The sequence below is a fragment of the Prunus persica genome, chromosome G1 (assembly GCF_000346465.2).
Source record: "Prunus persica cultivar Lovell chromosome G1, Prunus_persica_NCBIv2, whole genome shotgun sequence".
In the NCBI taxonomy this organism is placed as follows: Eukaryota; Viridiplantae; Streptophyta; class Magnoliopsida; order Rosales; family Rosaceae; genus Prunus; species Prunus persica.
In genome coordinates, this window is record NC_034009.1 from 34,266,471 (window position 1) to 34,292,325 (window position 25,855).

At 37.4% G+C, this 25,855-nt stretch overlaps 4 protein-coding genes across 7 annotated transcripts; 2 read left to right on the plus strand and 2 right to left on the minus strand.

The window, feature by feature from the left end:
* LOC18792105 (S-adenosyl-L-methionine-dependent tRNA 4-demethylwyosine synthase) lies at nt 172-4,271 on the plus strand. Its single transcript, XM_020555018.1, has 9 exons — nt 172-1,259; nt 1,369-1,484; nt 1,853-2,028; nt 2,432-2,622; nt 2,709-2,795; nt 3,132-3,289; nt 3,372-3,582; nt 3,672-3,819; nt 4,016-4,271. Exons 1-8 carry the CDS (start codon nt 408-410, stop codon nt 3,810-3,812), a joined length of 1,932 nt encoding a protein of 643 aa, XP_020410607.1. The 5' UTR covers nt 172-407; the 3' UTR covers nt 3,813-3,819; nt 4,016-4,271.
* LOC18791843 (neuromodulin) lies at nt 6,188-7,485 on the minus strand. Its single transcript, XM_020555108.1, has one exon. It carries the CDS (start codon nt 6,971-6,973, stop codon nt 6,566-6,568), a length of 408 nt encoding a protein of 135 aa, XP_020410697.1. The 5' UTR covers nt 6,974-7,485; the 3' UTR covers nt 6,188-6,565.
* Nucleotides 11,805-15,553, plus strand: LOC18790860 (uncharacterized protein At1g01500). 2 transcript variants are annotated; one of them, XM_020564941.1, is made up of 3 exons: nt 11,805-12,243; nt 13,132-13,943; nt 14,979-15,553. In XM_020564941.1, exons 2-3 carry the CDS (start codon nt 13,236-13,238, stop codon nt 15,210-15,212), a joined length of 942 nt encoding a protein of 313 aa, XP_020420530.1. In that variant the 5' UTR covers nt 11,805-12,243; nt 13,132-13,235; the 3' UTR covers nt 15,213-15,553. The 2 variants fall into 2 exon arrangements, with proteins under 2 accessions (XP_020420530.1, XP_007222971.1); XM_007222909.2 differs by lacking the exon at nt 11,805-12,243 and adding an exon at nt 12,274-12,555.
* LOC18789435 (random slug protein 5) lies at nt 15,699-19,002 on the minus strand. Of its 3 annotated transcripts, none has more exons than XM_020564949.1 (6): nt 18,729-19,002; nt 17,606-17,720; nt 17,330-17,506; nt 17,149-17,247; nt 16,819-17,064; nt 15,699-16,381 (listed from the first exon to the last, which is right to left on the minus strand). In XM_020564949.1, the coding sequence occupies exons 2-6, from the start codon at nt 17,666-17,668 to the stop codon at nt 16,082-16,084; spliced, it is 885 nt and encodes a 294-aa protein (XP_020420538.1). In that variant the 5' UTR covers nt 17,669-17,720; nt 18,729-19,002; the 3' UTR covers nt 15,699-16,081. The 3 variants fall into 3 exon arrangements, with proteins under 3 accessions (XP_020420538.1, XP_020420544.1, XP_007223256.1); XM_020564955.1 differs by lacking the exon at nt 18,729-19,002 and adding an exon at nt 18,073-18,274; XM_007223194.2 differs by lacking the exon at nt 18,729-19,002 and adding an exon at nt 17,909-18,274.

Below are 25,855 nucleotides of genomic sequence, written 5' to 3' on the forward strand. Positions count from 1 at the left end.
TAAACTATGCTCTTTATTGTTGTAATTAGTAACTATAATTTGTGGGTAAAATGCCTATAGTTGTAAGTCTCAAAGATGAATGTAACAAGTTTTAGCGACTAATTTTTATTGTCCTCCTCTATTTTTCGTTTCAATTTCCCTTAATTATATAACAGGTTGTTAGCATATAACAGGTTATTAGCACGAGGAATAAGAAGAAGAAATAGACCCCCCAAAATTCGAATCATATTTTGGGCCGAAAAAGTTTGCGTACCCAAATTCCAATCGCATTCTTCTGCTTCCTCTCTCACTCTTCCCGGCTCTGAAATTGAATCACTCTCACGGTCGCATGACTCTTATTCGCGCCTCCTCCACAACACTCAGGTGAATTTCCTGAAAGGACAAAACCAGAAATTTCATTTCCCGCCATGTCCCTATCCTCAGTCCCAGCACGGCTCACTCTCCTAGCCCTCCTCTCAGCCACCACCTTCTACTGTTTCTACAAATCACGCCGCCTCAAGCAACTCAAACTCTCCCTAAACCCTAACCCTAGCTCTTCTCCTCGCAAAGGCAAGCTCTTCTTCATCTCCCAAACGGGTACCTCCAAAGCCCTAGCTCATCGTCTGCTCGATCTTCTCACCTCCAACGGCCTCGCTTTCGATCTCGTCGACCCCAACCACTACGAGCCCGAAGACCTCCCTAAAGAGAGCCTCGTCCTAATCATCGCTTCGACCTGGGACGATGGGAAGCCGCCGGCGAACGCCAAGTTCTTCTCCAATTGGCTCGCTGAGAGCGCGGAGGACTTCAGAGTGGGATCACTGTTGCTTTCTAATTGCAAATTCGCGGTATTCGGCGTCGGAAGCCGAGCCTATGGCGCTACGTTCAATGCGGTGGGAAAGGACGTAGCAAAAAGGATGAGGGCGTTGGGCGCTTCTGAGATATTTTCAATTTGGGAAGGTGATGTGGATGGTGGTGATATAGACGAGGTCTTTGAGGCTTGGAGTGGGAAGGTGCTGAGGTTTTTGAAGGGTGGTGTGGCTGAAAATGGTGGGGTTTTGAGTAATGGGGTTGGTGCTGAATGCGAAGCTGAGAGTTTTGATGGGTCAGACGAGGATGAGGAGGAGGAAGATGATGTGGAGTCGGAGGTTGTTGATCTTGAGGATATTGCAGGTAAAGGACCTTCAAGAAGGAGGACAGTGACGGTGACCAAAACTAATGGGACGGTGAATGGTCAAAAAGAGATGGTCACTCCAGTGATTCGGGCAAGCTTAGTAAAACAGGTAAGCTTGTTTAGTCAAACTCTTTCTGGAAGATTTTCAGTTGTGTAATTGCCTTTTAGGATTTGTATCCTGATGTTTGACTTTGATTTTATTTGTGATAAAAATCCAGGGGTATAAAATCATAGGTTCACATAGCGGTGTCAAAATCTGTAGATGGACAAAGTCACAGCTTAGAGGTAGAGGAGGTTGCTACAAGCACTCATTTTATGGCATAGAAAGTCACAGGTAACTGAAAATTGTTCTAGATTTTGAGCAAATTTTGCACCATCCTTTCGCATATGTGCATGTCTGTGTGACTGTGAATACATGTCTTATGTGCTGATTTTTTGCTTATTATTTAACTATTATATATCAGTTTTCATGAAGTGAAACATAAGGCCCAGCTTACAGTTTTCATAATGTATAGGTTTGTTGTTGTATCTGTATTACATAAGCTTTATGTAATGAGCGTGAATTGCCAGTCTTTTTATAGCTTATACATTCAAATTGCTATATATTACATAGTTTCATGTACTTTTATATTGGCAGTCTTTTTATGTGTTTCACATCGCCTCAACCAGCAGTTTAAATTTGTCAACTTTTGAATGGAACAGGTGCATGGAGACAACCCCTAGTTTGGCATGTGCAAACAAATGTGTTTTCTGTTGGAGGCATCACACAAATCCTGTTGGAAAGAGTTGGCAGTGGAAGATGGATGATCCATTAGAGATTGTCAATTCTGCCATAGACCTGCACACAAAAATGATCAAACAAATGAAAGGAGTTCCTGGTAAATCTTGTGTGTGTTTTTGGGAAGAAATACTTCCTTGGATAATGGACTAGGTGTTTTGAGTTCCACAAGCCTGCCTGACTCAGTGATGAATTAAAGAAATTTTAGGCAGACATGATTTTGTACTGGTGATTTTGTTGGGTTCCCAAACTATTTGGTTATACTATCATCAACTATCCAGTAATTGACTGAAAGCAGTTAACTGTGATTCATAGTTGGTATCATCAACCTTGAATTTCTCCTTAGTAATTCTTTTTAAGTCGTTGATGTCCAACTGCTGAACTAATTAAATCTTGAGTTCTAGATTTGTGATTTCTACTTTGGATCTTTTAATAAATCCTTAGGAAATTTAATACAGTCTAGATCCACTAAGTTTATTGTTGTGAGATATCTTCTCCTGCAGGTGTTACATTGGAGCGATTAACAGAGGGTCTCTCTCCCAGGCATTGTGCCTTATCACTTGTCGGTGAACCTATCATGTATCCAGAGATTAATGCACTTGTAGATGAGCTGCATCGGAGACGGATTTCTACGTTTCTAGTCACTAATGCTCAGTTTCCTGAAAAGATTAAAATGCTGAAACCCATTACACAGGTTTGTGTGCCCCTGTTTTATTGTCTTACATCACAGTATTTGTGTATTTTTTGGGAATTGTTTGTTGACTTCTTCTATGCATTCAGTTATATGTAAGTGTGGATGCTGCAACTAAAGAGAGTTTGAAAGCAATTGACAGGCCACTTTTTGGGGATTTTTGGGAGCGATTCATTGTAAGTATCTGATCCACTTGACACTTTGAATTCCCAATTTTTTATGCCTTTCTTAGTTTCTTGTATGCCCTGAAGTACCAAATTTTTTTACCGGGGGTATTTTGGTACATAATATTTTACTAATATAACTGGTTCAGAATTTTGATTCTCATGGAGCTCGTTCTTGGACAAAAAAAATATGTTCCAACCTATTGTCAGAGTCTAAATTCTGTATGAGTTTCACTAGTCAATCAATGAAACAGTATCTAAAAAATCTTATTGGCACCATTCAGTTTCCTCTGGTATGATTTAGTATTTTTGGTGTTACTTATGTGCATGCTTGAATTTTGTTGCCAGGATTCCTTGAAATCTCTTAAGGAAAAACAGCAACGAACTGTTTATCGCTTAACTCTGGTGAAAGGGTGGAATACAGAAGATATTGATGCTTATTATAACATCTTTAGCATTGGAAATCCTGATTTTGTTGAAATCAAAGGAGTTACATATTGTGGATCGTAAGTTTTCTTTTCTTTGGTTTCTAAGTAGTCTTATCATTTAAAATGGTCGAGTTCTATAATCAGAATGATCTATGGACAGGTCTGCTACATCAAAGTTGACCATGGAGAATGTGCCATGGCATGCTGATGTTAAGGCTTTTTCAGAGGCCTTGGCTTTGAAAAGTAACGGGGAATATGAGGTGGCATGTGAGCATGTCCACTCATGTTGTGTTCTCCTGGCAAAAACTGACAAGTTCAAGATCAATGGCCAGTGGTTCACATGGATAGACTATGAAAAGTTTCATGATCTGGTGTGTGCCTCTTAACAATTATATACTCTTTAAGAGTGCCTATTGGGTGATAATATTTGTTCATTCATCCGTTCTTATGGAAAATTCAGGTGTCTTCCGGAAGACCTTTTGACAGTAAGGATTACATGGCTGCCACACCTTCATGGGCTGTTTATGGTGCAGAGGAAGGTGGATTTGATCCGTATCAGTCTCGATACAAGAAGGAGCGTCATCACAGATCAAACCAGTGACGACCAGGTTTGGATCAGTATGGAGTTTTAGGAAACAGTTTTGATTGTAGTTTTACTTCTTTGAAACAGTTTTGCACAACATGACTACACTGATATAGGCACAAGTTATTGTTGAAATGTTGAAATAGTTTACCCTCCTTGCATTCTGGTTATCCTCTGCTTGTTTTTGGGAAAATTTTACTCTGTGATGCTTTATGTTTCAGCGAAGTCTTTTAAGTTTTTCTATACACCCTTCCAGTCGAGTCGATGAAAATGTTTTTCCTGTGCCCCTACCGTGTTGTCAGCTCAGCATCCAATTTGGCTCTATTATCCTTTGAACCTAGTAGTAATATTTGGCGATGTATCCTGCCTCAGTGGCCCCTGTATTATTATTGCTGAGGTTTTTTTTACTAATTATGTAATTGTTGTTCGCTGGGTCATTCTATAAATGGAAAATTGTCATCTTCCGACCCCTCCAAATATCGTACACGTCTTTGACAAAAAAAATATCGTACACATCTTTACACATCACCCACCTCGTTCATGCATTATTAATATCATGTTGTCTCCTCCGGGTGTTTATTTAATAATTTATGATTGCTACAAGGCAAAGGAAATTATGTCATATCATTGAATTCATTTCACGAGCATGGTACAGTCAATTGTAGATATTCCCATTCATGAGAATTTTCAGTTCATTTTCTATCGAACAGACCGCCCAAAAATTGAAAAGAAAAAAAAAAACTTTCAAAAGATTAGCCCGACAAAATGAAAGGCCCATAAATGAAATATTTTGGTATCAGTCACATGATCATTAAACTTAAGTGAAGTTATTATTTAGATGAATTATGTAGTTAATATGAAAGTTTACATCTATGATCCATATATGATATATTCACTATAAAATGACTCATGTCTTCATCTCTCTTCAATCTTGTTCTTGTGCGTATAATAATGTTCTTGTACGCGAAAAACAAAGATGGAAAAAAAGGGGTTTTAGTAAGTTCAGCGGATCACACGTTCGCCGGTTTGAAAGCCGTCTAGTTTAAACTGTTGATGCCGATTTGAAACAGCCATTAATTTTAGATTTAATTATTGTTTTATCTCTTGAAACAGGCACTCAGTCTCATTTTACTAATAAAATTGAAATTTTCTCACTTAATCCCTAAAATCTCAAAATATTGACAATTTTCTTGTTTTACCATTTCTGTTCATTTAACCCTACAAAACCATTAAATGGTTTTCGACCAAAAAAAACTATAAAATGGGCTGACGTGGCATATGCATTTAAATAATTTTAGTTATTAAAAGACTTTAATTAAGCCTTGCAAGCCTTGATGAGATGTAAGATCTCCATATGCATCAATAATTAGAAATCGCAATGTCTACGGACCATCGAACTTTCCAAAACTCTTAATCCTATTAAGGCTCTATCATCCTAATATGTTTTTTTTTCCAAAAAAAAAAAAAGTCACTTAAAAATAGATGGAAAAAAAGGGCCCGCGATGACATTGCGCAATTTAATTTGCTTTTGTAGGAAGTGTCATACAACCCATCGCGCTTCAATTAAACAGTGGCTGGTTTGAGTTTATATTCAGGTGGGCACAACAAGTTGACGAGTGGAAGCAGGAACCATGGACCCCACCCCAGAAAAAATAAAAACCACGTACAGACGCCCATCCTTCTCTCTCATCTTCCTTGAACAAAGTTTCTGAAACAATAAAAGAAAATTACTTTATATTATAAATTGGACTTTTCTTCTTTTTTTGTTGCCCACGGGAAAATAAGAAGCTGCTTTGTAATTAAACACGTCCTGCTGTAAGCTTATGACCTTTACTTCCACAGCTTCATCCTTCTTTGACTTTGTCCATCATTTAGACTCAATGGACGAGACAGTAAGCTAAGGCACCTAACGCGCCCATGTAACCCCTAACTGCCACGTCCTCCCTATCAAAACCACTTATTGGCTTCCTGAGGCGGCTATAGCTATATATATATAAAAGCAGCTTTTTCTGGTAGCTTGGATTGGAGTGTTTTCCTTTTGCTTCTTAGTATTAGAACGTGAGAATCACGTGCCAGATGCAGCGACTTGGAACTTGGCATCCACTGGGAATTACTCAGAGCTGGCACTGGCAGTAGCTAACTCAGCAAGAATACGATTTCTGTTTCGATCTTCCCCACCTCCAGATTGCAATCTTCTTCTTTCTGAGAAAACCCCAAACGCTTTCTCACTCCTCATTCATTGCCCCCTATTCCCTTGGTGCTTATTTCATTTTCATTTCTATTGTTTTTCTTTCTTTCCCCTTTCAACCTAGAAGTAAAATAACACACAAACTTCCATTATCCTCCAATCCTCAAATATACACATGTGACAGAAAAATAATAATAATAATTTTGATGATAGGAAGCTGAACTAATATATTTTCATCAACCAAACAAGACACAACAAACCCAGTTGCTCAATCTCAATACATGAGCTACTAATCAATATAAAAGTATCAAATCCATCTCCTTTTAATCTTTAACTACTTGGAAAGTTTTTTGCATACAGAAAAGAAGATGATTATGATAAAAGCCAAGTCCACCTCTTTCTCTTCTCACGTGTTGTATTATCAATCAATTATGCAAAAGAGAAAGAAAGTGAAATAATAATCAAACCCAGAAGCTGCAAAACGAAGGGAACATCTCAAAGATCAAAACTTTTTTCTGTTGCAGACATAACGTAGAAAGAGGGAAGAACAAGAACAACAAATTTTACCATGAAAGTAACTAATTTAGCTACTCTTTCTGGGTTTGCTTTTCCGCCTAGCTCTACTTCTTGAAGGCTGCCTAGCTTGTCCCTCTTCCTTTTTAGCACCTCCTCTCACAGAAGCCGATGAGGGTTCTTCTTTTATCTTTGGCTGCTCTTGTTGTTCTTCTTCTTGTTGATCTTCATCCTCAGTGGCTTTTGCTTTTTTAGACTGTTCTTCAACATCTTCAGCTGCAGCAGCAGCTTCTTCTGTTTGTGGTGTGGATTGTTCTTCAGTGCTTTCAGTTTTCTCAATGATCTTGCGAGGTCTTCCTCTCTTTCTTGGGGTATGAGGCTGAGGCTGTGATTGCTGCTGCCCTTCATCTCCAGTTGATGGAGCTTCAGCTATAGCTACTGAAAGCTCCTTCGTTTTCTGAGGCTTCTTCTTACCCATAATAGATTTTTTTTTTTTCTCTATCAAATAAATAATAACAATAAAGCTTTTGATAATTATAATTCCAAGACAACAACTTTTCTCTTAATCTGAATTCTCAAGAGAAAATTAAACCCCACACAGCCAAAAAATCCAATCTTGAATAAACCCTTAGCTTCTCCCTCCCCCTCCCCCTCTCCCTCTCCCTCTCTCTCTCTGAGGTCTCAATGGGGAGAGCAACTAGACTCGTATCTTTGACCTGCACCTAAATTCTGGAAATCCCATTAAAATAATTTCTTTGAGTCATATCCTAGACCCAATAAAAATCGACCTCCTCCTACTATCTACTGATTAAAATAACCAAATAATCTTTAAAAGCTCAAAGGCCAATGAAATAATTATATTTCCCTTTTTTCCCTTTGTCCATTTTTCTATCTAAATAAATAAGCTAGAAAAGACAAGGAGGAGGAAATGAGGTCGAAAGGCAGTGAGAGAAAATAAGAGCCTCCATCCATCCATCAGCCTCTCATGAAAATATAAGGGGGTGGCTGAGCCTCAGGGTAACCATATATTTACCATGGTTAGCGTCTTCTTTCTTTTTATATTTTTATTTTGTTTTCGGGTTCGATTATTAACTAGCTACAGCCTACACACAGCTGACCAAAGGGCGAATGGGTTGTTTTCTTTTTGTTTTTTATTATTAATATAATAATATTAATAATATTATTAGTATTATGGTTATGAAATTTGAAAAGAGGGGGAGGAGCATGTGCTTTGTATTTTTACGTGGGTAAAGATGGATGCACTTGTACTGTACAATTCAGACTCAGTGTTGCAGTCTGACCAACTGTGTCGCTTCCCCGGGTTTCGCGCCTTTTGAGCTTTGATACCCTACTTCTACTTCTTTAGCTGTACCCTACAGACTACCTCTTGACCTTTGATCTTTGATCTTTCATCTTTGATGGATGGATGGATGGCTGGATAGAAATCGATCATCATCATCAATATTCGTTTGAGAGAGAGAGAGTGCCCCACTTTATCAGCCTTCATCATTGATGCGCGTTTGGCTCCAGTCCCCTTGTTCTTATTTCTGTTCCTACGAAATTAATTAATTAAAGGAAGAAAAAGAAACACACAAAATCCGCTACAAAAATTAATATACGATTATTTGAGCAAGTCTACTTCATTTCTTTTTTGTCTACTTATTTACTCTTCTCTTAAAAAGAGCAGCAGTGACAATGATACTAACAATTCCAACTAACAATATGGTTTGTCACTCATTAATCATAAAATCAGAATTCATAATATAAAAAATAGAAAAAACCGAGAGTTTTATTTCTTTTCTTTTTGAAAAAAAAAGAGGGGGAGGAGGAGTTCATGATCTAGCAAGGCTCAAAATGTTTTGTCGGCCTGGCATGCGCTATTGATAAAAGAAGGAATTAAATTGAGTTTTCCATACTAGTGAATGGCAATATAACAAAAGTACTAATAAAGATTTTGCCTCTTTTATGATAATAACAGTACCCAACAAACATTTCATTTATATCTATAAGGTCGGGTTGCCGAAAGTTTATGATTTATTTGACCGACCAACAAGGTCAAAGTTCGTAAATAGTCCTCGTAAGTTCGTAACTCACACGCGACTTGTGGAAAGTTGCGTAGACGCGTCATCCGACTTGTCTCGTAAGCATTTGAGAGCTGCCGACGGCGAATATGTGATGGCCGGTGGGTCCATGAACGGATAAATCAAGTATTACAATTTTAATCCTATAATTTTTCCAAACTGATTTTAATTTATTTTCGTCTAGAAACAAATGGGACTTCACAGATGATTTGTTATCGTGATGTGGCATTATGAAGCTGCCACATGTTGTCAAGGTCAAATGGTCAACGAGAGGTTGAGCAGCTGCCACATTTCTTCTTTCTTAAAGGAGGCGAATCAACAATATAATAATAATGTATGACATTCTAATACAACATATGTTATATAAACTAAGCAGGCTGTATTGAACATATGTTACCAAATTCAATAAGGCCAGATTGGGTTTGTTCTTCACCTACACAAACCTGCAATGGGCTATTTCTGGGCCCTATATATGAATGCTTTGAATTTCATTACAATTTTACTTCACGCCCAAAGCATTTGGACTAGAAACGGCCATTATGATCCTTAGTTTTCGTGTTATCAGACTTGTTTAAATTGCACCCACGAAAGAAAAGATAAATACAAAGAGAAGAAAGTGCTTCCATACATGGAATCATTGCAGGCTTAGTCAAGTTGGTTAGAGCGAGTGTTCTTTTCATTTTGTATTCGAATTTGTAAAAGTTTGGGTATATTCAATTTAAATTTAAATTTACTTTTTTTTTTAAAGGAGCTGATTTCCCCACTCACATTTTCTCCACTTGCACTCTCTTTTGTTTTTTAATACTTTTTAATCAATTTTATTCTTTCTCTTTCCTATTCTATCATTATCCTACATTAATTTCTTTTTTACTTCACTTTTACATTATTTCTTTTTCTTTATACTTAATTTTCCAACTTACACTACATTTTCAGTATTAAAGGGAAGAAAAAAAAAACTTAATTTCTTATTCGATTAAAGAAAAAAAAAATACTGAAAATAGAGTGCAAGTTAAAAAAATTAAGTATAAAGAAAAAGAACTAATATAAAAGTGAAGTAAATTTAGGTTTTACCCATAAAAAAACTTTCACTTTTGGAAAAAGCCAAAGCTTTTTGAAAAAAGACAGAATAACCTCTCAACTTTCAAACCAAAGACATGCAAATGTAAAGGATTTCTTAGGAAATCAAAAAATAAATAAGGGCAATTTTGTCCATTTTTGCTTGTTTTAAAAATTCTCTCTCTTCTTTGGGCTTTTCCAAAGTCAGTAAAAAGAAATTAATGTAGGGTAAGGGTAAAATAGGAAAAAGAAAGAACAAAATTGATTAAAAAGTATTAAAAAGCAAAAGGGAGTGTAAGGCTCCGTTTGGTTCACATAACGAATTTGAGGAGAAATTATTTCCCATGTCATTTCCTAAGGGATGGGAAATTGAAGATTCCTTTCCCACGTTTGGTAATGCTGGGAAAGTAATCAGGAGATACCACTTTATTTCATTTCCTATGTTTGTTTTGAGTAGGAACGGGAAACAAAGTTTGTATAAAATTTGAATTATACCCATATTAAATCAAATAAAAAAGAATGCATTTAATGATATATTGTAATTCTAAATTGTTAATGAGGACAAAATGGTCATGAAAAATGTGTATTTAATATTGGCTCGTTTTTCCAAACTTTCCCATGATGAGGGAAAACAAAACCCGAGTTGGGAAGATGGCTTCACTTTTTCCCCTACTTTCCCATGGGCCAGGTAACGATTTCCCAAACATGGGAAAGTTATTGATTACCCAAACATGGGAAAGTAATTGATTTCTCATCCCCAAGTCTCATTTTCCATGAACCAAAAGGGGCCTAAGTGGAAAAAAAGGGAGTGGGGAAATCATATCCCCAAAAGAATGCATTGAAATCTAGGTGTATGTAATTATGACTTTTTAGAAGTCAAACAAAGTTTAGATATATTCAAAAAGTCATTTATTTTGAAGGAATTAATGAGTTGCCCGATTCAGAACGTATGTCATGGGAAATGAGGCTTGGGAACGAGAAATCAATTGTTTTTTCATGTTTGGTAAGTCTAAACATGAGAAATGGTTGCTTGGCACATGGAAAAGTAGAGGGAAAATGAAGCTCTCCTCCTAACTTGAGTTTTGTTTTCCCTCATAATGGGAAAGTTTGGAAAAATAAGCCAACATTAAATGCACATTTTTCATGACCATTTTGTCCCCATTAACAATTTAGAGTTACAATATATATCATTAAATGTATTTTTTTATTTGATTTAATATATGTATAATTGGAATATTATACAAACTTTGTTTTCCATTCATACTCTAAACAAACATAGGAAAAGAAATAAAGTGATATCTTCCCGTTACTTTCCCGCATTACCAAATGGGGGAAATAAATCTTCTATTTCCTATCCCTTGAGAAATAATATGTGAAATAATTTCCTCTCAAATTCATTATGTGAACCACACAGGGCCTATAACTTTGACATGCTCTACACTTTCCATTCTTTGAACGTGTGTGCTTGTCAAGTGAAGGTAAAAAATCTATTCTATTTTTTTATTACACCTTCATATATGTATGATCTCTTCTCGATAGTCTTTCTAATAATTGTTGTTGTTGTGCATCATATATCATGGGAAATGCTATCAACTTTCTCTTTAACCTTTTCTTTTGGACATCCTCCTTTTTCTCATGACATTCTCTTTGAATAGTTGCTGATGTTGTACATCATATATTGATGTACAAAAGCATCCCAATTATTCCTTCTTCTTTTTGTGAAAAAAAAAATATTTTGGTTGCTGTTATTTTTTATTTGTTTATGTACATCATTAGTTTACATTCATTTAAAGTAGACTAGCCTCTCTGCACGCGCTTCTGCGCCTGCGAGAGGTTTTTTTTTTTTTTTTTTAAATTTAAATTTATTTTAGAATTAAAAAAGATAATGGATAGTTGGTTCCATAAAAATAAGATCCATTATCTGAATTTTCTTTTAATTTTAATTTTTTTAATATGAAAAATTATGAATTTACCATATTATCCTCATTTAATTAATCATTTTAATTCTAATGTTTGCATTAACCAAGGGCATTTTCTGGTATTTTGAATGTTTCACCATTCTCTACCTTTTGCTTTATATATATAGATTATCATATATATTACTTTTTTTTTTTGGGTCTGAATATATATATAATACATTGAATCCTTAGTTTTATCCTTCAAAGAAGGAAAATAAATAAATTTAAAGCCATTAATTTCTCACTAAGCTTTTGGCCATGCCTATCCCTTTCAGGGACAGCAGCCTCGTGAGTGCAAATTCTTTGCATCCCAATCGGATAAGATGATGAAGATGAATAAAGGTCAGAGGAGGCCCATATCAACATTCTCCTACAAAACCCATCACCGCATTTCAGACATTTCTTTGGAGACTTTCAGAATACACACACTTCAACCTTTTTTCAACCCAAAAACAGGAAATAGACTTTGCTTTTTTATTTTGTTTGATTTTTTTGACGACTTAGGTCACTAATATTGGTAGTCACGAATTCTGGGCGAGTATCAAAAGATTCAACCTTGGAGTTGGAGGTGGACACCGGAAAGCGATTTTGTTTTTTTTTGAGAAGTCAATCTCTTTTGCTGAGATTGTGGATGGAATTGAAACAATTACTTGGTAAGTGTGGTTTATTTCAATTTCATTTCATAGCCATTTATTTGTTTGTGGCTCTGTAAGGTTTGAGAGCGAGAGACATTTGGCTGCTTGCGTGACGTGTGCTTTGATGGCTAATTGCGGGCGGTTTTTGCAGCATATAAGTTTATGTGTGTTTTCTATCTTTTCAATACTTTGTAATATTTTCTTGAAAATAATTACAGAGTTGTATATATTGAGTTTCAGTTCGGTTGCTTTCTTTTGAAACTGCACGAAATTGAATTTGAAGACAGAGATGTGAATTGTTCAGTTCTTGTTTAATTCCAGGAGCTGCTGGTGGGTCTCCCTGTTTCAATCCCCTGAACTAAAAATATATATATCTTCTTTGTTTTTTTCGGTTGAAGTTTCTTTTTCGTGGAAGATTATGTTAGTGCAGTGTTAAGCTCTAAACTTCAATCTGTAAAACTAGTGTTTTTCCTATTTTGTCAGCTTGTTCAGTCAGTTTTTGTGGATATTTGATTCGAATTGGATTGATTTGCTATATTTTTTGGCTTACTTTCTCTGCTAATCCTATTTCTGTACATATCTTTAGCTTTTATGAAGTTAGATTTCTGTTTATCTTTCACAAGGAGCGTGAGAATATATATTTTTCTTTTCAGATTCTATTTATGAGCCTGTATAGCTGGATTTTGTGAGTTTGACTTATTTTTTTCCTCATTCCAAGGGTTTCTGTTCCTAAATTTAGGTTTCTATTTTTCTTTTTCCCCTTAAAATACGTTTTTTCTTGGAAAGCCAACCTTTTCTTCATTATGTTCTGGTTTCATGGATTGGAGTTGACCATCCGGATTTCTGGGGTTTTTTTTTTGGTGTGATTATCTGAACATAGAAAATATTCTTGTCTTTTGTTAACAGGTTTCTTATTTCAGTCTGAGTTCACCTTGTATAGTTCATACTACAATGACATCGCCATTTTAGTCAATATTGAGGGATTTAAGTAAGGATCACCCTCCTTAACAATGGATGATTTGAATGGAAGAGCGAACAATGGGGAAATTGCCAATCCTGACCTCCAGATTATTAGATACTCTCCTTACCAGCCCTGCAGTAAATTAGCTTCATCCTGGTTTGATCTGAGAGTATTCTATGTGAGGGTTAGCAACTTTAAGGTCGATGATTCGACCCCAAAGCATCTTACTCTCAACCACATTCCTCTATTCCCAGATACCCTTTTGGAAATCAATGGTGCTAAAAGTAGCATTTTTTCTGAAGGTGTCTCTTCACATCTTAGAAGGGATCGGGTCGATAAGAAATCTGAAGAAGCCACATTTGTGAATACAGACAGCATAAGGCTGACGGGAAGTGCGAAATTTGAAGTGTTTGACAAAGAAGATCTCATCCTGTCTGGGGTGTTAGATATGTCTAATAGCAATGGTTTCACTGGTGAATCAAAAAGCAATGCCAAGCGATGGAGCATGAATTGTGAATCAGAGATTACCGCTGGCACTGGATTTTTGAAGGGGAAACAACTTGGTGGCGCTGAATTACCTGCACCAACCATTGAGGTTTACATCACAGGCTGCTTCTCTGGGACACCAATCATCTTAACCAAGACCCTGCAGCTTAATTTCCGGAAGAAACATAATAGAATGAGCACGCTGGATGCAATCCCCGAGTACGAGACAACTGAATGCCAGAAAGATGTCTCTCCTGGGCTTGATATGGAGGTACATACTGAAATTTGTGTGATAATATGATCTCAGTTTTTTGCCCTAGTTGCGTTCATATGGTGTCTTAGGGCAGTGTTGGCATATGCATGTTGTAAGGGGCTAGGTTCTGATTCTCCAAAATAATTTCCTGTGTTCATCTAGTGCTTCAGTCTAGGCTCAGTATTTGTTTGTTATCATGGAGAAATTCGTCTGAAGTTTTGTTCCCCAGTCCTTATAGTCATATGGGTAAATGAGGTTATTGAACAATCTCTTCGTGTGAGAGGCAGGACTCCGTGATCTGAAACTATATAGCGGTATGGGGAAATTGTTGCTCTTTGTTACCTTTTTGTTGCGGGTCTTAAGACTGCCTGTGCTTCCTGCTCAGAAACATGTTTCTTGTTACTGAAATCCGTTATACAAGCACTTGAAAACAGAATCTTATCTTAATGGTTTGTCATGGCACATGGGTCTCATGGGCAGGGCACAGTTTTCAAGTGATGGGGTTATACTCAATTGCCCATTTTGTTTTCTGTTGCATTGTTTTTCACATCCTTGTTTTTCTGGAGTCAGACATGGATTGGCCCCATCCAAAGACACGTGCCGATGGCCTGTCGATGTGGGGACCACATTTTGCTGGGTAGTTGTAGACAGTGCGCTGAGGTTGGAATGTCCTTTTATTATCTTGGATTGTTCATAAGTTGTGTCCTGTGTCCATTAACAAATCGGACTGAGCTTGTTAACTTTGATCCATAGTTTGTACCCCAACTCTCCCTCTTCTCCCTTTAGATCGGATAGGTAATGAGGGCAAGAAGTTAGTAGTTGAGAGCTTTAATTACCCTGGTTAGGATGGCATCCATGAAATTTTTTCAGCTGGTTTCCCTCTTTCTTAAAGAGGGTAAGGAAGGGGTAAATAATTAGACCTTATGTCTTCCTTTGTTGGATATCATTCTTTGTAATCCTTATCTGATGCTTTTAACTGTTTCTATCTCTTTTATTTTGATTATATATTCTTTGCATGGGGTGTTGGATTTCCTAATCTTTCTTGAATTACAGATAGCAGAATACGGAAACTACAAGCCAGAGAATGAGGAAGAGTACAGCAACCTGTACTGGAGGAGGACAGAATATATGGATGGGGAAGATGGCGAGCTCTCATGGTTCAATGCTGGTGTGAGAGTTGGTGTCGGTATCGGACTCGGCGTTTGTCTTGGAATTGGTATCGGGGTCGGTTTGCTGGTCCGTACTTACCAAACGACCACTCGAACTTTCAAGAGGCGACTGGTGTGAGTCCTTTAATCTGAGCTTACTAGAATTCCAAAGGCAGCTAACTTCGTCTATGTCTGACATGCATCTTGAACCACAGATTTTGACTTACCACTGTTTGTGTAGCTGACAGTTATTTGTTTTTGTATTTTCTCTGTAATTTTCTCCATAAACTCTTGATGAGAGGTTTGTTTAGAAGGGAAGGGTACCGTACGATAGATATCTAGTTCCTGTGTAATGGAAAGGGATAACAGTCTTTTATTTGGCGGCCATAGTATATACCTTGTCCAAAGATTGTATTTCGTTGTAAATAACATCTCTTTCTCCAAAGCTAGTAAAGGCAAAGCTATATTGTTTCAATGTTACTTCCGCTTATACTTTCAAGAGATTACATACACATGAATATCCCGAAGACTTGCTTTAATGTCAAGGAAACTTCATTGGGCAGGATAGAGATGGCGTAATGGTGGGGGTTCATTACGAAATATTGATTAAGTTGGGAACTGCTGAGACATAAAAGTGTATTTCAAGATCTGATTTAATTTCTCAGTTGGAAGTCAAATGATCCTGTCACTTTGGCATAGGACTTGAAACGGATATATCAGATAAGGAACAGTATCCATAGAATATAATAAAATAAAATCAGATCGCTACTTCGTTTTTTAAATGGTAATGTAGTAACTAAATATGTCTAGTTGTAATGTAGTCTCTCGCCACGGCACTCAGATACCTCTCCTGCAAGAGAAAAGGTCCCCAAGGAACTAATACAATTCCTGCCGGATTGTTGCTTGCAGGCTCTAAGCTCATGTTAGCTTACCAGCTCACCCAGTTAGTCCATCTCACTTATTCTCATATACTTATGAGCTCCTGCTATGGAGGTTTCCGGTGATGATTCAGCTGGCTACCGGTGCAAGGCACACCGGTTCAGGAGCCACCTCGGCTCCAGAATGCCCGTTACCATAATGTGGTAGCTTGTCATCGCGACCCCAAAAGGCAGCTGATCTCACATCATCTTGAGTCATTAATTTCGAGAACTCCTCATGGTCATAGTTTAGTATGGCATGCCCTCCAAACTCAGTAGGGAGATTTTTCTCATCAAAATATTGCTTCATAAGCTCCACGCTGTCTTTATTCTTGGGGTAAACAAACTTGACCTTGTGGAATGTCTTGTTGTCCAAGAAGTACTTGACAATCTGCACCAACAGAACAGGGCAACACAGCAATTATTATAATAGAAAACTCTAATAACATGAACACAAAAGCAGAACAAAAGTAACTGGGAAAATAGGAATCTCAGATTCTCAATTGAATTATCTCTCATGAATTTGAATGATTTCAAAATCATAACAGTAATTCAATTTCATATGGTTGACGGGAAGAAGCAACTCGTAAAATTTAAAACATGTTAACTTGGAACAGCTGCTAAAAGATCATAAGTTAATGGAGACATCTGCTTCATATCAACAACAAACACATAGGCCTAGTAGTTTGTGTCTTAATTTGTTCTGTCTGGAAGCATGTGAAGGGAAGGACCACAGCGTTAGCATGAACCAAGAAGACTATTGATCCTTGTGGCAGAGGTGATATTAATGAAGCCGTGAGAAGCAACTAGGAAGAATAAAACTCAAACCTTCCAAAATGCTTCAAAAATCCGCGGGGGGTTGTAGAGAAATGCTACGGCTAATCTCTCAGGGTAGTGGTTCTGTAAAATATTGATGGTGTCTCGTGCAGATTTGACAGGCACGGTAGTACTTAGCGTCCACCCGGTGAAGTCTATCAACCACGCCATCTGTTCTTGGCCCTCAGGAAGGTTGAAGACAGCATTCTCTATGAGATAGACTAGATGACGCATTTGATTGTCTATTGATACCGTGTTCTGCGACATTTCTAGCAGCATTAAACTTCAGCCTAATGAAGAAAGCTGAAGGAATTAACTATATGAATTGACAACGCTTAATACCTGCATTCCTGGTCTCAGTATAAGAACAGTCCTCCCGCTACGATCACGAAAACTTGCTCTGTAAACTTTTCCAGTCTCACCCTCATTTGCAACTTCGCGCTGAAAATATAACCCATGTAAATAAGTCAGCAGAAATTTAAAGCATGAAACAGAGACCATTGTAATATGGAAAGCGATTTACCCAGCAGATTTCCTCAGGCTTGTAGGTTGATCTCCAATTAAGTGTTTCTTCCAACATTTTCTTGGCTTTGTCTACGTTCCAATTCCGTGCCTCCAAATATCTCCTGAAGCACGCATCAGTGCAGAACTGTAAACTACGCCCGGATAGCGGTCCAATTGCAGCCTTCAGCTCATTGATCTGCACTTAATTGCAGTATGAAGTCAACTAAGAAAGATTTCTTGGCAAGGTGAAAAGCATTTTCCCTTCAAGACTTTTAAATTTCAAACTTGTCATTACCTTCACTTCATGCTGCAAGGGATCATTGTCTTGGTGATGGGAACTGCTCCAGAGGCGAAACATGCTCACAGATGATTTGAAGCAACAATCGTTTGGAAATTGAGTTCAAATTCACCTAGAACATCAAACATCACACAAGATAAGAAAGTACCATGCGTAATTAAGCAACAGAAAAGATTGAGATCGCATCACAAAGAGCGGCCAGATTGAACATTCAAGTTTGTTAAACAAAACACGAAGCATAACTTTGCTGAAAACCGCAAAATAAAAAGCAGTAATTCTGCATTTAGCAGTGAACCTCACCAGCCAACAAGTAATTTAGCCACAAGACCATAAACTTGACGACGAGGTAATATATTGTAGGATGTTTGGTTTCATGTCATCAAAACTACGTAGTTTCCACGGTAAGATTTTGACATCTAAATAGGTTTTAGTAAATAATATACTACTGTAAATCAGAAACTAACCAGAGTGGTTCCAACTTCCAGTATCTCAAGAGTTGCAGAAAAAATTATAAATAAATGAAGAGCAATCACGCAAATTGCGCTATATATCATCAACTAATGAAACGTGATTCAACCAACCCCATCTTCCAAGAAAGAAAAAAACAGACAAGACCCAGAAGTCAACAATGAAATAACCCAATGCTCCACAAAAAACTGAACCTGAATGAAAAAAATTAATGACCCGAAAGAAAATTAAATGAACAATATTGATTGTTGACCGTTCAGCAGGAGATATTTCCACATATGGGCCCCGGAAATAGGTGGTCTCTGTTTATATGCTTGTCTGCCTATAATAATAATCAATCCTTGGTAGTCAAAAGGTGAGCGTTCCATTTTCCAAGCTCAATTCTTTTGACTTTTACTAAGGCAATCCGGAAGAATCAGAACAAACCCAGAAATCAGAATTGCTATTATGCATTATAAAAGAAAACAGTTATATTTTTTAAAAAAAATTCATTATTAAGAAAAAGAAAAAAAATCCCATATGCATCAAACAATTTTCAAGAGAAATATGCAACATAAAAAAACAGAATAAAAGACATGAACAAATTGTTAGAAGGCATACACATGAACAGAAAAACGAGCTCCAAAGAAAGATTTCAACAGAGAAAACTTACCTCTACCTGCAGCTCCAAGCCTCAAACCTTGCCAATTGCCAGGAAGAGAGAGAGAGAAGGGGGTTGTTTTGTTCACGAAAATGTCATGACTTACACATGAGGAGAGCCGGTGACGAAAAATGAACAAGAAAAAGGGGGAAGACTGAACCTTTCTGGAGTGGCTTGTGTCCTGTTACTGTTATGACAGGTCCAGATATTTTGGCCCTCCAGAATGGGAGAGAGTGGACTCACTCTCGTCTATGCTGCTTGCTGCTGCTCTCTTTTTCTTTCCTTTAGTTGGCGGCAATGTTAAAGGCACTGTCCGGTGTCGGTTCAAGCAATGACAGGCGGCCAAAGCCACCTCCATGTGTTAGTGCATCTCCAACTGATGTGTTAAAAGTGCCACATAAATATTTAACGATTAGAAATAATATCTCACATTACATGTGTTAAAGCTGATGTGAAATAAAGGCTAGACACTGAGATGTTATTTTTGATATTCCAAAAATAAGATGTCAAATAAATATTTTATTTTATTTAATTAAAAATAGATCAACACTAAAATATAATAATTTAATAATTTAATTTGACATATTAGTGAAATGTAAAGTAGTATAAAATGTCAAATTTTAAATTTAAATTTGATGTTTGGTATTTTCGGGGAATTTTCCTTTGAGGGGATGCTCTTATGTGGAACAGCTCAAGACAAGACGCGACAGGCAAGTGGCCAAGTTGGTGACGGGTAAGTACGTACGCCTGTCAGTTTTTCAACCTCTTTAGTTGCACGTCTGGCCTGTGCGAGGAGGATCAAAGGTCCTTGTTTGCTGCCGTGCAACGTGGCAAAACTTGAGTGGAGGATTTAACGATCTTCTTGGAACTCTCTGTTGGGGTAAGTTGAAAAAGTGGGAGCATATTTACCAAAAAAATAAGTGGAGCATGAATTTTTACGAGAACACCGACCCCCCCTCTCCCCCCCCCCCAAAAAAAAACCAGTTTGTGGTTGTGGAAAAACAAAAAAGATGTGGATTTTTCAAATAAAAATGGATTCTAGAAGGTTTTTTTTTTTTTTTTTTAGTAACAAAAAGGAGATGACTTTAGAGCATCTCCATTGCAAAGGTATAAAGAGAAATGTAAATTTACAACTACATGCTCCAATAATGAGGTAAATGAATATAAATATAGTATTTGGCTGAAAAATGTATAAAAAAAATTGACATTTACATATGAGTTAAGGCCATCTCCAGTTATAGGGCTAAATATAGTTCATGGCTAAAAATTTAGCCCTCAAAATATTGATTTTTTAAAGAATGGTGCAGAGCTAAATTTTTCCATCTCCAGTCCTGCATTGCTATATTTTAAGTCCCTTCATATTTTATTATTTTGATAAAAACTATGGTACAACACTCATATTCCACAACTATGTATTGTTTAATTTAATTAAACTACGATTTATAAACAATATTTTTTAATTTATATATATATTATAAACAAAATGAATTTAAAACATTTAAACAGGTTTTAAATAAATAATAACTTTTCAATCAATGATTCTGACCTCCAATAATCAGAAACCAATTATATATATATATATATATATTTTAAACAAAACTAATTTTAAAAGGTTATTAAAAATAAAAATAAAAACCTAATGGCTAACTGACGTCATCGATGATGTCAACGTGCCTTTAATAATAACTGTTAGATATGCAGTTGCATGAGATGTTTTGTGCTCTTACCCACACTTGATACTTTCTCCTCTTAAAAACACAGGCATTGGGCCCACAAAAAAATTTGGCATTGGCCAAAATTGGGCTATATTTGGCCTAATTGAAGGGCTAAGTTTTTCATTTTGACCCATAGCTGGAGATGGATTTTACATTATTTTAGTACTATATTTGACCTATGGCTCATGGCTGGAGATGGCCTTACATCCCCATTTGCTGAGCCCCACATGCCAAAAAGGAGGAAAAATAATGCAAAAGTGGTGGTTGCACCAAACATATAAAAGGTGAGATAGCTAACAAAATCCTAAAAATATCATTTTACTTCAACTTAATATAAAATTATTTCTTTACATGTTATTTTTATATCTCCAATTTATATCTATCTCATTGGAGAAAAAACGATATTTACATTTCTTGAAAGTGTAAAGGATTGCAATGGAAACGAGTTTTAAGGGTTTTACAATCCGAACGCCTATCCATCACATAGCGGGAGCCCCATTCCCCATTGGTCGTGGGTTAAAGATCAAAGGAGGAAAAGTAAAACCTGTGACTCGTCCTTGTTTGTTTGTTTGTTTTTTTTGGGTCAATGACTCGTCTTTATTTGTTTTGTCTGTGTGGGCGTATTCGATACGTGGTGGGTTCTCTGCGTCTTGTTGGCACGTGGCAAGTCAATATCTACCAATTTTAAACTAGAAATACTTTAATTTTCTGTGGTTCATTTGTTTTGTTGTGCTGCATAACTTGTTTGAATTTAGGCATCGTTACAGCAAGTTAGGTATGATTTATATTCTGAGGACGATCAGCAATTTGGTGTTGGCTTTTTGCACTGATAGCAAGAATACGATTCCCATTCCCAACAAAGAAGCTACCATACTGAAACATAAATCACAAGTAAATAGCACAAGATTTTTCTTCCTGATAGAAAAATACAACCTGTCTGACTTCGCAAAGCAATCGCAAGATATTCCAGGCGTATCAGGTTCTCTTTTGCCTGCATAACATAAGGCCAACTCCAGCGCAGCGGGCTGGCCCGGGCAACAGGCCCCAAGCAGCCCAAGTCGACCTCCAGCGCAGCCAAATCAGCCCGGGCAACAGGCGGGCCCCACGAACCCGGGCAGGCCCAAGGGCAAAAATGGACTGGGTTTGAGCCTGAGATAAGGTGACGTCAGCGCTGACGTCATCATGACGTCAGCGCAGTAAATTCAAATTTTTTTACCGTTGGCGCGTGTAATACACGCGCCAACGGTAAAAAAATTTGACTGAAGTGTGCTGACGTCATCATGACGTCAGCGATGGCGTCACCACCAACGGTTACCTGCCACGTGTCGGCACCGGGTGGCTCCGATTGGATTTTTTTCAGAAATCCTACGATTCTCATTTTTTTGGCCAAAAAAATTTTAAAAAAATCCTAAAAAATCCTAAAAAATCCGAAAAAATTCTGAAATGTTTTTTAAAAAAATACCAAAAATTTATGTATTTTTTCCCTATAAATACCTAACCATTTTATCTACTTTCAACACCAAATCTTCATACAATTTCTTCTCCATACAACATTTTCTACTCTCCACTCACATAATTCATTTTCCACACCAAATCTCCATACAAACTCATCTCCTTCCAAAATTTTTTACTCTCTACTCATATTTTTCACTTTCCACACAATTCCATACAAACTCTTCTCCTTCCAATATTTTTTACTCTCTACTCATATTTTCCACTTTCCACACCAATTCCATACAAACTCTTCTCCTTCCAATATTTTTTACTCTCTACTCATAATTTTCCACTTTCCACACCAATTCCATACAAACTCTTCTCCTTCCAATATTTTTTACTATCCACTCACATTTTTGTACAACTTTCCATTTGTAGAAAATAAACAAATGTCATCTTCTGTTGAAATCGGAGGCTCGTGGTCAACCCTAGAAGATATTGCATTGTGCGAGTCGTGGGTGAACGTTAGTCATGACCCTATCACGGGCAATGAGATGAAGTTCCATCATATGTGGAGCAAAATTCATGGAGAATTTTGTCAAAGATCGGGTTCCATTCGGACCGAAATGGCTTTGTCTAGTAGATGGAAAATTCTAAACAAAGAGTTAGGGAAATGGAGAAATGCCTTGACAAAAGCAAAGGACAACATTCAGAGCGGTGCGAATCTTTCCGATGAGGTAAAATATTTTTAATTGCCATTTTAATCAATTTAATGTAACTTTTTTTTATTGCATATTCTATTTCTTTACATAATCAATTTTTGTTTTTGCATTTTCAATTTGTCTATATTTATTTACATAATCAATTTTATTCTTGCATTTCAAAATAGTTTATAATTTCTTGCATTGTATATTTTTTTAATGCACTTCCAATTATTTATTTTGAATAGATCATACAAGCACAAATGTGGTTCGGTGCCACGGGGCAAGGGAAAAAAAGTTTTGTGCATTTCCAATGTTGGGAAATTGTCAAGGATTGTTCCAGATTCAAAATTATTCCTACCGCACCCCCGGTTGTGTTGCATGAGACGCCGCTCCACGAATCGCCATCAACCGAATCGCCATTGGACTCCCCAATGGAAACGGAGTCACCACTCCCACGTCCGCCGAGACCTATTGGGAGAAAGGCGGCAAAGGCCAAGAGAGGGGCCACTTCGAACATTGATTGTGTTCAAATATTCGAGCAAATAGCTAAGAACAACTCTCTAAGATTGGAGAGAGACTTGAGGAGAGATGAAGCGGACAAGGCACGATTGGAAGCCTTTGCAATTGAAAAGCAACATGCAAAAGAAAAAGACGACGATGAGAGAGAGATGAAAATCATGGCCATGGATACGAGCCATATGTCTCCTGAAACAAAGGCTTATTGGAAGCATAAACGAAGGGATGTGATGAGAAGAAAACTTTTCCATGACGACGGACCTAGCAATACGGATTGGCTAAATGATGAAAACCATTAAATTGTATTGTTGTATTTTTTTATAATTGTTGTTTTTTTTTTAAAATTGTTGTATTATCCTTTAATTTGTTGTATTGTTTCTTTTTTATTCAATCAAAAAAGCATTCTATAATTGGACTATTTATTACAAACATTTGAGCATTCCTCACAAAGATTAATTAAAAACAAACCTTCATTTATTGCAAACAACACACAAAACAAACCACACACAAAATCATAATAATTCCAAACAAAGAACCACACACAAAAACAAAGCATAATTAAAAACAAAGCATAATTCCAAACAAATCACGAATGTAGCCTTCATCCATTGTGATTGCCTTTCATCTGCCACAAGTGCTCGATCAAGTCAACTTGACGTCTTTCGTGAACATATGAAGATTGCATTTCTTGATAACGATCAATCATGGGGTTGTTGAATCGACCATCCTGAAGTAATGGTTCGGGCTCCATTGGTAGTCCATTTGGTCCCATCGGCCTTTCATATATTCTTGTCAACGCCGTGTTCATAGGATCGGGTTCAAACACCTCTGGAGCATCGTAGTCATACTCATCCTCCACAATCATGTTGTGGAGGATGATGCAAGTCATCATAATACTCCTCAGCACCTCCTCGTCTAGCATCCGAGCAGCACCCCTGATAATTGCCCAACGAGCTTGCAAGATACCGAAACACCTTTCCACGTCTTTCCTGTAACCTTCTTGAAATGAAGCAAAGCTTCTTTCCTTCTCGGATTGGGGATTCGGAATTGTTTTCACGAATGTCGTCCACCTAGGATAAATTCCATCGGCAAGGTAGTACGCACCAGAGTATACGGTATTGTTGATTTGGTATGTGACCTGAGGGCAATGACCTCGCAATACCTCGTCGAACACCGGGGATTGACCAAGGACATTGAGGTCATTCTGAGATCCGGCAACCCCGAAAAAGGCATGCCAAACCCAAGTGTCGAATGAAGCTACGGCCTCCAAAATGATACTTTTTTGGCCCTTCCGATTCCCATAGTCTCCTTGCCACGCAGTAGGACAATTCTTCCACTGCCAATGCATGCAATCGATGCTTCCGATCATTCCTGGGAAACCTCGAGCCTCGCCTTTTTGTAGAAGCCTTTGCAGGTCCCTCGGAGTGGGTTTGCGAAGGTACTCCCTCGTGTACAAATTTTCCACTGCATCACAGAATCTCACCAAGCACTCTAGGATAGTAGATTTTCCCATCCTTGCAATTTCATCCACCTGCTCTGCAGATGCCCCATAAGCAAGCATCCGCAAAGCAGCTGTAAGTTTTTGCTCCGGGATAAGACCCAAAACTCCAACAGCATCATGCTTTTGAATGAAGTATGTGTCGTAATTACAAATATCATGCATGATTTTTTGGAACAAATGTGGCTGCATTCTATATCTCTCTCGAAACTTATGAGCAGGATATAACGAATTTGGGATAAAGTAATCCTCCAAGAGATTCTTACCCCGAGACTCTCTGCGTCTGTCCACATTCGGGGCACGACGACGATGGTGTTGGCTTGATTGATTCATCATACACACCGCGGCTACTTCAAGCATTTCCTCCTCTTCTTCATCGGCGTCCCGATCTTCTTCCTCACGTCTACGCTGGATTTCTTCCCATTCTTTCTGTTGCCTCTCCAACACCCTCCTGAAGTTTGACATTGAGAGTATAATGGGAAATTGTAAAATCTGAGAAATGAAGGAATATATCAGAGATGGTGTGAGAGGAGTGGTGTTGATGGTGTAGTTATATAGAGGGATTCAGAAGATAGAGATGACACGTGGCACAATTTTAGAGGGTGAAAATCTTATCTGAAATCTGAGATCACTATTTGTAAAAAAATATCTGAAAATCTTATCAGACATGGGACACGTGGCACAATTTTATAGGGTAAAAATCTTATCTGAAATATGAGATTATAATTTTTTAAAAATATCTGAAAATCTTATCTGACATGGGACACGTGGCACAATTTTAGAGGGTGAAAATTTTATCGAAAATCTGAGATTATAATTTTTATTAATGAATATCCGAAAATTTTATCTGGAATAAGACACGTGGCAACCGAGATTCACATCCGAAAATCTTATCCGAAAATTTAATTACAAAAGATTATCAAAATTAATGATTTAAAGTATAAAAAAATAGGAAATAAAGTACAATGAATAGTAATTGCCCTAGACTTGCCCTAGACTTTGCCCTTGTGGGTGGAACCACAAATGGCAAGGCTGACACTATTCACGTGAATAGTGTCAGCCCTTGCTTGCCCTAGCTTGCCCTTGCCTTAGACTTTGCCCTAAGGGGTGGAGTTGCTCTTAGTGTCTAATTATATGATGTTACTGCTTATAATTTGGGCGAAGATTACTTATTTTGGGCCAAAATTCGTATACCTACCTGATTAGACTGTCACTTTGGGGATTTTCCTTTTGATAGTTTATGGGTTGTAGTAGCACCAAGCCAATCTGTTA